The 11916-nt window shown below is 68.2% G+C and overlaps 1 protein-coding gene across 2 annotated transcripts in view; it reads right to left on the reverse strand.

The window, feature by feature from the left end:
* MARK4 (microtubule affinity regulating kinase 4) overlaps positions 1-11553 on the reverse strand; it is a 38830-nt gene extending 27277 nt beyond the window's left edge. For both annotated transcript variants that reach the window (XM_075915370.2, XM_075915371.2), the window contains exon 1: positions 11170-11553. In XM_075915370.2, coding sequence (XP_075771485.2) covers positions 11170-11220 — 51 coding nt within the window. In that variant the 5' untranslated portion in view covers positions 11221-11553. The remainder of the gene's footprint in view (positions 1-11169) is intronic.
* Positions 11554-11916: the final 363 nt, after the last annotated feature.

An 11916-nucleotide genomic window follows, 5' to 3' on the forward strand; every position in this document is an offset into this window, starting at 1 on the left:
ACGGAGGCCTGGGGGTGTGCGGTGCGGAGAAGAGCAGGCCGAGAGGGCAGCTTTCAAGTACGTAAAAGGCTGGTACCAGGAGGAGGGAGACAAATTGTTCTCCTCGACCTCGGAGGCTAGGATGGGGCGCAAGGGGCTTAAACTGCCGTGAGGGAGGCTAGACGGCACATTAGCAAAAACTTCCTGCCTCTCAGAGTGGTTGAGCACTGAACAGAAGACGGGCCAGGCTGGGTCAGACCAAAAGCCCATCCAGACCAGTGGCCCCAGAGGGAGGGAACCGAGCAGGGAATCATCAAGCGATCCCTCCCTGTCGCCCATTCCCAGCTCCATGAATGTATCTAGCTCTTTTTTAAACCCTGGTAAAGTCCTGGTCTTCACAACTTCCTCTGGCAAGGAGTTCCACAGGTTGACTGTGCGCTGAGTGAAGGAAAAAACTTCCTTTGGTTTGTTTTCAATCTGCTGCCTGTTCATTTCATTTCCTCGTTCTTATATGGTGGGAATCAGGCGCCTCGGGACTAGCCAGAAGGATGTTTGCTATAAGCCGGGGACTTTTTGCCCGGGACAGAAGAGGAGAAAGAGCTGGCTGTACCGGGTGATCACAGGAGGACTATGTACGATGCAGCCACGGAAAAGGCCAATGCAGTCCCAGAACGCATCCGGCGTGCCATTTCCGGCACAGCGTCAGCGCCGTCAGCCCAGGCCCGGGTGAGACCACAGCTGGACTCCTGGGTACCATTCTAGTGTTCCCCGCTTCGAGAAGGGACCATTCACGCTGGAGCAGGTACAGAGAAGACCTACCTTGGAAGAGGAGACTCCAAGAACGTGGTCTGTTCGGCCACACGGAGGCCGAGGGGGGATCCGACTGCCCTCTGCGAACACAGACGGACAAACCCAGGGAGGGAGAGGACTTAGGGAAGGGCCAAATACCCCACTGGGGCATGTCACAGGGAGGGTGCCGGGTTCCTTCCCAGCAGTCTGGGGGTGGGTCTTGCCCACATGCTCATGGTCCCATTTGGTGCTGGGAAGCAATTTTCCCTGGGCCAGATCGGCAGAGACCGGGGGGTGGATTTCGCCTTCCTCTGTAACACGGGGCGCAGGTCACCGGCTGGCTCAAACGCCCGGCTGCGGGGGGTGCTCGGCCCAGCGGTGTCGGCTCTTTGCAGGGCGGGCGAGGTACCGGGCGGTTCTTCCGGATGCGTGGCCCCGAGGTGCACTCCACGGAGGGTTGCCCACACGCGCCGGGGGTCTATAATGTCCATGGGCGCACCCTTGCTCCACCTCCGGGTTCCGTCCGAGGCAATACGGAGAGGGGGGAGAGAGGAGGGGGGGGGGGCAACGGATTGCACCCTTGGTTCCTTCTCCATCGAACTGGGCCACGGCAGAGGGGCTGGAATTCTTAAGGCGCCTCCAGGTCTGGGGGCGTCACCCCCTCCTCCTCCGAGAGCTGGTCCACCGAGGGAGCGGAACCAGCCACACCCGGGCGGGGGAGGGCGCGAGGAAGAGGACGGTGCCGTGGAACAAAGAACGACCGCGGCGAACGAGGCGCCCGCCGTACGGAGACAGGTCTGCACTGAGCTCCACGGGGCCTCCCCGCCGGTCTGGAGAGGGCACGTTGTGAAACGTGGCCTTCACCGATGCGGCTTCTCTCGTGGATCGGGCTCGGACCCTCTCCCCCAGGGGCAGAGCCAGCCCTGCCCGAGAGCGGAGCGCAATGTGCCCCGAGCCCCGCCGTTCCTCCTCCGTGCGGCGCTCGCCGCCGGGGGATTTCCTGAAGGGCGTTGCCCCCTGCCGGGCCCTGCGGACGTCAGGGGAGAGCCGGCTTTGCTTCCCCATCGAGGCAGGAGCCTTCGGAACAAAGGCAGGTAAGCGCCCGGGTTGGCGGAGGTGAAACCAGGATACAACCTTCGGCAGAAACCGGGGGTGCAAGCCGGGGGACGTGGCAAGGGAGGGAAGCCATCTTGGCCCCGGGGTTGCCCGCCCGTCTGACAGGAGGGACGGATCCCAGGCAGGCGGCCTTGCCGGAGAGATGGTGCAGGAGGCCAGGTGCTCTCCGGGCGGGTGAGGGAGGAGAGGAGTCCTGCAGCGGGGCGGGCGGCACGGACAGCGACTACCCGCACCGGGACGGAGCCGAGCGCGGGTCCGGACGCCTTCGCAGAGGGCAGCCCCCTGTGATGTCGTGGGTGCTGTCTGCTCGCTGGGCGCTATGTCTGTAAGCACTGCCCAGCGGGGGGTCGCTCCTGAGCCGCAGCAAGGGGTGTGGCTACCCGGGGAGGGGTGTCCTGTGGTTTGGGGAGAGGGAAAACATGAAGAGACGAGACTAAGCTGAGTACTGAGGGGATCAGGGGCCTGTGGGCCCCGCCCCAAGGGGTCTGAGGCTGCCTGGCCCGGACTCCTGTAACCACGTCACGGCTGTGCCGTGCGGTGTCCTGGAGAAGCAATAAACCCCCTGTTCTACTGGCTGGCGGAGTCTCATCTTGCTGGAGATGGGGTGCAGGATTGGGTGCGCCCCAATGCACCGTCACACCCCCATATTCGGCGGGGCCAGACCCCACAAGGCCAAACACTCCCACATGGCCGAGAGAGAGAGAGAGAGGACGCCTTGTACCGTGGACAAACGGCCCCCGTTCTGCCAGTGCCCGGAAAGCCGGCTCAGAGGCGAGGTCCCACGGTCAGAGCCTGGATTGGAAGCACCCACGGCGTGGCGCGAACCTCCGGACCCTTCTGTGGGGCGGGCGGGAGGCGTATCGGCAAACAGGCGTCCGGTGCATTGAGCGCCGATCTCCAGCGAAGGGGAGGGGTCCTGCCTGGCACACGGAAGGACGGAGAGGACGCAGGCCCAGGACCGGAATTCACCTGCTCGTTTTCCGGAGGACGAGGTCAGTGGAATCAAACCCTGCCCGTGGGGAAGTCCCTGGACCGGGTCCTACTGCTCCCCCTTGCAGTACGGCGTCCGCGGGGGCTGCCGGGAGAGCGGGCCCCGAGGCGGGGCATGGGGGCCCCCGCGAGCGCCATCGTAGGACACCCAGGGCCCACGCGGAGGTACGGCTCCGAGTCGGAGGAGGACACGGGAGGAGGGCGGGGCCGCTGGTGGAAGGACTGAGGGAGGTCCGAACCACCAAGCCACTGGCCGGTGGCAGACCTGGCGCTCGGGAGCTGGTGGAGAGAAACCCATCGGAATTCTGCAGGGGGTGGAGGGAATGGCCGTCTGACCGGAGGGATGAGGGCGTTCCTTCAGGGTCCTCTTCAGGACGGTCCCTGGCAACCACGGCCACGAGACCTGGCACGTCTGTCCACGTCCACGAGACGCTGCCAGTGAGTCTGTCCTCCAAGACCGGGGGGTCTCCACCGTTCCAGCCGACGCTCATCTGTCTTGCGCCCCCCCCAGTTTCGCCTCCCTGGAAAATGACTTGGCTCACAAACCAGCCACGGGTCACAGCCCACGCCGGCCAGCCAGCGGCTTCCTGACTCCCTCGTGGCGTGGTACACGGGAGCCAACGCCGCTGGACTACGAACCCCGAACTCTCGCAGACGGAGCGGCCCACGCAAGTCACTGCAGGACGGCTGAGTTCTACAGATATCACGGGGGCTCTGTAGCCTGCCGCAGAGCGAAGCGACCACGGACCCCCCGGCGGAGAACCACGAGTCTCAGACGGCCCGAGTTGAACACGGGCGCTCCTGGAGAACCCCGTCCACAAACTGCACCGGCTTGACGTGCGTTAGACAGTCGCATGTAGCAAACCGCGCCGTGGCACTGGAAGGCCGGTCAAGGAGAAGACTTGTGGCCCACAAGGTCCGGCTGCTTCTGCTCCTGGTTGGCCGGGGGGTGTAGCTGCCTGGTTTACTCTGTCCCTGCTTGCGGCTTGAAGGCACTGGGTGGGGAGGGGAGAAAGCAGAAACTCAGCTCCCTTGGCCAATGCACGAGGCCACGTCCCTCGTGCCCGCGGCTGGAGTACGCCAGACCGTTGGGGGGTGTGGGAGAACAGCAGAGCCGCGCCGAGGCCTCCAAGGGGTCAGGAAGGAGGCAGTCTGCGTCCTGCCCCTCCGTCCGCGGATGGGGAGACTCAGCCACCCGCTGGGAGAGAAGCGAGGGGAGAACTGAAGACAGGGCAGTGTCAGCAGAGGACATGGCACCGGCAGAGCCGGGCAGAGCTGCTCCTCTTCCAGCCCCGGCTCCCAGCGCTACTCGGTGCCGGCTGGGAAGCGGAGAGGAGGGGGAATTCTTCCCCGGTTGAGCAGGAACGTTCCCGGGCTGACACGGAGCAGTGCGGCCAAGGAGCCGGAGGATGACGCGGAGGGGCCCAAGGAACTGGGCACCGGCAGCAGAAATGGAGGATCCTTGGCGGAGGCTTCGGCCAGTCGGATATAGGGGAGAGCAAGGGCGGCCCCTGCCCTCCAGCCGAACCCTCTGACGCCGAGAGGTCGGACGGTGGAACCGGAGGAGCGAGGGATGTCATGGCGTAACGGAGGGGGTTCCGTGGTTATCGCAAACGACCATCGGTTAATGCTGGTGGCTACATGCATTTCCCTCCTCCCCCTCCAGTACATTTTTGAGCAGGCTGGCCAGCAGCCCGGCTCGGTAAGTCCGGGACCTACCCCTGCTGCATTTAAAGCGTATTAGGAGCCGGGCAGGCAGGCAGCCTGGCTCAGTTCTGGCTCGCGCCGGGTCCGAGAGATCAGACACACACCCTGGCCAGGGGCTGCTGCCACCTTGCGCTGCTGCCTCGGCGTCAGAGGCAGCAGTGCAGGGTGGCAGGCAGACAGTCCGCAAGGGGCGCTGGTTTTTAAACTGGCTCCCCTCGCGGACCAGCTCCTGCCTGGCCCCCCGCACTGCTGCCTCTGATACAGAGGCAGCAGCACTGAGGGGAAGGGGCCACCGTGGGAGTGAGGCCCACCGGCTGCCAGCCCCGCCCCCCAGGGACTATAGAACAGTCGAGTAACCGATAAGGATTCACGCGGTTACGTGGCTATTCGAGGAGCCGGAGGGGAGGAGCGTGGAGGGTGCGAAGGCCTCGCCTCCTCCAGCGGAAAGAGCTCACCAGGCCCGGAGCCGACTCTAGCCACGACGACCTCTCGTGCGCAGGAGCCTCGGAGCGGGGCCGCGTCCCTGGGGCTGCACGGGGGGCAGGCGCGGCGGCTTCCGTGGGCCCGGAGGACGATTTACCTCACGGCGAGGCCCGGCACGGGGCCTGAACGGCAGAGCCGGTGTTGGCAGCAGCCCGTGCGCTTTGCACGCAGCGGCAGGTGGGGCCTGGGCACGCCGAGACAAGAGCGAGCCATGGCCCGGTAAAGCCTCGGGGGGCCACGCAGCCTGCCCCCTCCCCTGCAGCCCTGCACCCCGAGGCTGGCATGGAGCAGCACCTCAGGGCCAGCAGGGAGCCGGGCTGAGGAATTTGCCCTGCCCTGCCCTCTCCTGGGCATAAACTGAGGCCACCAGGCCCAGCTGTGGGGAGGAAAAGGGGCGGCTGCCAGGCACAGCCCCCGTACATGGGAGCAGCCGTCCTGAGAGCTGCTATGCCCCGTCCTGGTGCCGCAGGCCGCCCTGAGCTGCAGCCAGCACTGGCATCGCAGGAGCTCTCATCCCGGCGCCGCCCCGCCCATCCCGGAGCCGGCGCCAGAGCCATGGAACCCCTCCCATATGGAGCTGGCTCCAGCGCTGCAGAACCGCCGGGGCTGGTCTCATCCGCAGCATTGCCCCCCCCCCCCCCTCCAGGGCCCTGCCGCAGAGCCCCAGGCGTTAACGGTGCCTCCGTGACCGGGGCCCAACGGGAGCCCCACAGACAGCTCGGCCTTGACAGCACCCCCGCCCCCCAACCTTGTACGAACCTGCTGGCCCGCCCGAACTGCCTCCTGCCCCCCACCCCAGGTCGGCCGGTGCCCCCAAAGCAACGGACAGCCCCCTGCCGGCCCCCTTACGCCCTAGCTTCGCTGATGCCCCTCAATCCCAACCCACATCCCCCTACCGGCCCACTCCCCTCCCCCCCAGCTCAGCCAGTACCCCTCAATCCCAACCCACATCCCCCTGCCGGCCCACTCCCCTCCCCCCCAGCTCAGCCAGTACCCCTCAATCCCAACCCACATCCCCCTACCGGCCCACTCCCCTCCCCCCCAGCTCAGCCAGTACCCCTCAATCCCAACCCACATCCCCCTACCGGCCCACTCCCCTCCCCCCCAGCTCAGCCAGTACCCCTCAATCCCAACCCACATCCCCCTGCCGGCCCACTCCCCTCCCCCAGCTCAGCCGGTACCCCTCAATCCCAACCCACATCCCCCTACCGGCCCACTCCCCTCCCCCCCAGCTCAGCCGGTACCCCTCAATCCCAACCCACATCCCCCTACCGGCCCACTCCCCTCCCCCCCAGCTCAGCCAGTACCCCTCAATCCCAACCCACATCCCCCTGCCGGCCCACTCCCCTCCCCCCCAGCTCAGCCAGTACCCCTCAATCCCAACCCACATCCCCCTACCGGCCCACTCCCCTCCCCCCCAGCTCAGCCAGTACCCCTCAATCCCAACCCACATCCCCCTACCGGCCCACTCCCCTCCCCCCCAGCTCAGCCAGTACCCCTCAATCCCAACCCACATCCCCCTGCCGGCCCACTCCCCTCCCCCCCAGCTCAGCCGGTACCCCTCAATCCCAACCCACATCCCCCTACCGGCCCACTCCCCTCCCCCCCAGCTCAGCCAGTACCCCTCAATCCCAACCCACATCCCCCTACGGGCCCACTCCCCTCCCCCCCAGCTCAGCCAGTACCCCTCAATCCCAACCCACAGCCCCCTACGGGCCCACTCCCCTCCCCCCCAGCTCAGCCGGTACCCCTCAATCCCAACCCACAGCCCCCTACGGGCCCACTCCCCTCCCCCCCAGCTCAGCCGGTACCCCTCAATCCCAACCCACAGCCCCCTGCCGGCCCACTCCCCTCCCCCCCAGCTCAGCCGGTACCCCTCAATCCCAACCCACATCCCCCTACCGGCCCACTCCCCTCCCCCCCAGCTCAGCCGGTACCCCTCAATCCCAACCCACAGCCCCCTGCCGGCCCACTCCCCTCCCCCCCAGCTCAGCCGGTACCCCTCAATCCCAACCCACATCCCCCTGCCGGCCCACTCCCCTCCCCCCCTTCACTGCCGACCCCCAGCCCTGCAGGTGCCGGCACAGCCCCCTGCCAGCCCCCTTCTCCCTAGCTTCGCCGATGCCCCTCAATCCTGACCCACAGCCCCCTGCCGGCCCACTCCCCTCCCCCCCAGCTCTGCCGGTGCCCCTCAATCCCACCCCACAGCCCCTGCCAGCCCGGCCCTGGCTCGCCCAACCACACAGCTCTCCTGCCACCCTTCTCTCCTGCAAGGCCGGAGAAGCCCGAGGGCACCAAACCGACCGGTGACCCGGTCAGAGACAAGCCCCCTCACCCACGACTCGCGCAGGCGCCTGGCTCCATCTCACAGGTGGCGTGAGCTGCAGCAGCCCCCAGCCAGCGCCAGCCACGCCCTAGCGAGCAATGGCCTAGGCCCAGCCTGTCGGGGCGGGGCAGGGCCCATGGCCCCCAGACCCAGTCTCTGGCGTGCCACGCGCAGCCTTTCCGACAGGGGGGCCTGGGGCCCGAAACGCCGCCCTGGAATTGGCAGAGCCTGGCCTCCCGCCCCCGGAGCGGCCGAGAGCGGGGCCAGGCACGGCGCCAGGGAGCAGGGGCAGAGCCTGGAGCCACGTCCCAGGGGGCACGGCCTTGGGGAACGGGCTCTGCGCCCTGCCCACCCCACAGCAAAGGGAGGGAGCCCCCCAAGCCCTCAGCACCCCACAGCAGCTTCCTCTCCCTGGCCGGCACGGAGGGACGCCGTGGGAGGACTCTGGGGCCCGGCACTCCTCCTGCCAGGGCGTGGGGGCCACGCACCGGCCTGGCACCTCTTGCATCAGGCAGGCCACGCCCGCCGGGGATAGGCGCCATCACCACGCCCGGTCCAGCAGCCGCCCCCCCCCCCCCCCCCCCCCCCCCCCCCCCCCCCGGGAAGGTTTTGCTTCTGTGCTGAAGCTAAGCAAGCTGGAAAGGGTTCCCGGCTCGGAAGGGAGACCTCTAGCCCAACCTAGCGTCCTTCTCAGACCAGAGACGGGGGGGAAACGTGATCCCTGAGTGAGGCGCTCTCCACGGGCATCTCGTCAGCCAGCAATTTGCTGATGCACCAGGGAGGAGTGGACGCCACGGGGCGTGGCACAGATTGAAAACCACGGTCCTTACCAAACTAGGGTCCAGCAGCCTCGAGCCGTTCACTGGACAGAAGCTGAAAGACTCCCCACAAAGGTTTGCTGCCCAGCGGGCAGGCAGGCGGGGGGTGCACTCAGTAGGGTCCCACGGGAGTCAGCCGTGGACTAGCCACTACTGTCAGGCCCACGCGATCAGACACCCCGCTGGGAGGGCAAGGTGCATTTGGAGCCCAGCATCGGAATTTCGAACCACCCTGATAAACTGGGGACTCGGTCTGAGGCCGACGTTCCTTCAAGACAAGTGCAAAATACTTCACTTAAGGAGGAAAAACCCCAGGGGCAGGAGGACCACGTGGGACCTGGTGGGCAGGTGGCACGGAAGGAGAAAGGTTCAAATGGAACACGAGCCAATAACGGGACATAGACGGTGTTCCCCGTGCGGCGGGCGCTTATGCGGCCTCTTGGATGAGATTCCAGCGCTGCCAAGCATCCACCGCTCGGTTTCTGTGTCTCCTGGTGGTGCACATCTGCACAGGCCCCGGTGCACATAAAAAAATTATTCCGCGCATGGCTGGAAGAAATCCGCACAAGGATGCAAAAGGTTAGACGGCGTAAGGGATGGCGATGCAGAAAGGCCAATCATCACTCCGGGTGCGTTACCAGGAGCGCCGCAAGACACAGAAGGGTCCACCGAGCACTAAACATACACCCATCCCCGAGCACTACACACGCGCCGAAGGCTCAGAAAGCCGGAGCAGGGAGCACAGGGGGAAAGAAACGGGCGAGACTCAGCAGGTGTCGAATACAGGACGGGTTGCTCCAGGCAGAAGGGGGATGGATTGTTCTCCACGCTGGCGGAAGGCAGGACCCGAGCAACAGGCCGACCCAGCAGCAAGAGGGGGGTCGGTCCGAGAGGATCGGGGAGATGGGCCAGGTGTACGGAGGGGGCCGACACGCACCACTTCTATGCGTGGGGAGGGGAGACCTGGGCTGGCCCCCAAACGGGATGGTGCCCTGTGCTCCGGATTGACGTACAGACCAGGCTCCCTGGAGAGGCCCCCCGAGCAGGGCAGGGTAGTGGCTTGGCTCACGGGGCCCTGTGCTCAGAGGCGGCAGGGCGAGGGCTTTCTCAGGACACCTCCGCGAGGGCAGGGAGAGGGTGGGAGGGGGAAGGCCCAGCGGTCACTGTCCCAATCCCAGAAAGCTACTTCCCCAAAGGCGGGCGGGGTCACAGGTGGGGGGCACTTAGGGCCTCCAGAGCGTCCTGGTGAGTCACGCCGGCCCAGCCCGAGGTTCACGCCAGCGCAAAGAGAACCAGCAGAGGAGGATGTGGTCAAAGCTTGGGGGGGCGGAGCCTGGACTCCTGGGTTCTAGCCCCAGCTCTGTGAGGGGAGTGGGGTCTAGTGGTTAGCGTGAGAGCTCGGAAGAGTCACGGCTCCTGGCTCGAGGAGGCGAGTGGGTTACAGCAGGGGCAGCCGAGCGTCCGACTCCCATCCCCAGCCCTGTCTGCCGCACAGCACGACTCTGAGCCAGCCGCTGCCCCGTGCCTCGGTTTCCCCCGTGCAGGCGCCACGTCGCTGCCATTGTGCTGGGGGCAGAGGGGGGCCGGCCACTCCCGCAGAGCAGGCTGAACAGCAGCACCAGGGCACTCGGGCTTTGCGGCCCACTCCCTTCTCCGGCGGCCACGGGGTCTCAGTGGGGGCAGGGCCTGGCGGGCCCTGCCACACAAGGCCCCCCCCCCCCCCGCAGGCCGGGCTGCCCAGCGTCACGCGCCGCAGCCAGAAGAGCGAGGTTCATCGACTCGCCCCCCAGGGTATCTGCATCCCACATCGGGCCAGGTGCATGCTGGGAGCATCCAGCAAAGGCCATGCCCCTGCCTCCACAGACACACACACAGCTCGGCCCAGCCTGGCCGAGGGAGGGACGTGGCTCAGCCCCGCTGGGAGGAGGCCCCCACGAGTGGCTGGGGCTGGTGGCCACGAAGCAGCCCTGCCCAGGGATCCTGGTGCCCCCCAAGGCCACGCGGCCAGGCCAAGCCAAACCCAGGGGTCGTTCCAAGGGAAACCTCACCTTCGCCGGCCAGGCCGCGGAGGGAGCCAGCGGAGAGGGGCACCCCGCGCCCGAAAAGGCCACCTCAGTTGCTAAGGAACTACTTTTCCCCGCGAAGTAGATCCGGCGAGGGGCAGAGAGATGCCAGGCCAGGATGACACACCAGCAGGCAGGGCACCCCGGCCCGGGGAGCAGGGCGATTCGTCATGCACCGGACAGGGTGCTCGGTGGGGGCCGCCGGGGCCGGTCCGGCTCAGCGTTGTGGCTGCGGGGGTGAGGCTGGGGGGCTGCACCGTGTCTCTCTGGGCCCAAGGGGTTTGGGGGCGCGCCAGGCCCCGTCTTTAGCGCTGGCCCCCCAAGGAAGCAACCCCCCACCCCACTCGCTGCTCCCACCCCACGGCGGCCACCCGGCCTGTCCCTGCTGCAGTGCACTACGGCCCGGGCGGAGCCCACGCAGACCCCCCCCCAGCATCACATGTGGGAGCCCCCCCCCACAGACGCACCACGTGCCCCCTCACCCAGGCAAATGTCACACCCCGCCCGGTGCCCCACGCAGGGACCCCCCCCACCCCCCTTTGCGCGCCGGCAGCGGGGCCAGGTGGGCGCCAGCCAGGCTGGGGGAACGGCGCCCATGCGCCCTCCTCGCCAGGCCCCACCGGCTCGGCCTTGGCAGCAGCCCCACACTGCAGGTGGGCGCAGCTGACAAGGGCGCCCCCCCCACTGCAGCCCTACGGCCCGGCCCAGCTCTTTGCATGGGGCTGGGGCCCCCTCAACCCCGCGCAATCCGCACCCCCCCACCTCCACCGAGGCAGGGCCCCTCTGCGCCCCCCCCAGTCCCCGGCCGGCCGAGCCCAGCGCAGGGGCGGCCCAGCCCCCCCAGCCCCCCGGCGGCGGGATCCGGGCCGGGCCGGGGAACAAAGGGCCCCGGACTCACCGCCTCCGAGTTGCGCTCGTTGCCAGACGCCAGGGCGGTGCGCGAAGACATCGTCCGGGGGGGGGGGGGCACGGCGGGGGGCCGCGCGGCTACAGGGGGGCGCGCATGGCCCGGGGGGGTCCGGGCTGCGGCGGCGGGGGGGTCCGGGCTGCGGCGGGGAGGACCCACCCCGGGGGGGCCCGCGCTGCCCGGCTCCGTGCGCCCCACGGGCTGCGGGGCGCCGCCGGCCGGGGGATGCTGCGGGGGACGCGCGGCTCGCTAGCGCCAGGCGCGGGCGCCGGCCGAGGGGCTGCGGCTGGCGGGGGCGGCCCTGGCCGGGCGGCGCGGAGCCATCGGGGCGAGCGGGGTCCCCGCCTGGCCGGGGCGGCTGCAAAACAGCGAGAGAAAGGGAAGGAACCGACGTCAGGCAGCGAGCGGGGCTGGGCGGGGGCCACCCCTCCCCCCGCCTCTTAAAGGCGCAGGCGGCGCGCCCCGCGGGGCTGCTGGGGGGCCGGAGCCCGCCCCCCGCCCCGGGCGGCAGGGAGAGACCCCCCGGCTGTAAGGCGGGAGCCGGGCCCCAGGACGTGGGGTGCGGTACAAAGCACCGGCCCCTGCCCGCCGGGCAAACCCCCAAAGCTCTGGGGACAGCGCGGGGCTAAAGGGAGAGAGGGGAGGGGTGGAGGGGTGGGTGGGGTGGGGCCTGGATGGATGAGGGTGTCTAGGGGCCATGGGGATGGATGGGTGGGGGTGCAGGGGTGGAGGGGGGTG

Source organism: Pelodiscus sinensis, chromosome 18 (genome assembly GCF_052426305.1).
Source record: "Pelodiscus sinensis isolate ZL-2025 chromosome 18, ASM5242630v1, whole genome shotgun sequence".
NCBI lineage: Eukaryota > Metazoa > Chordata > Testudines > Trionychidae > Pelodiscus > Pelodiscus sinensis.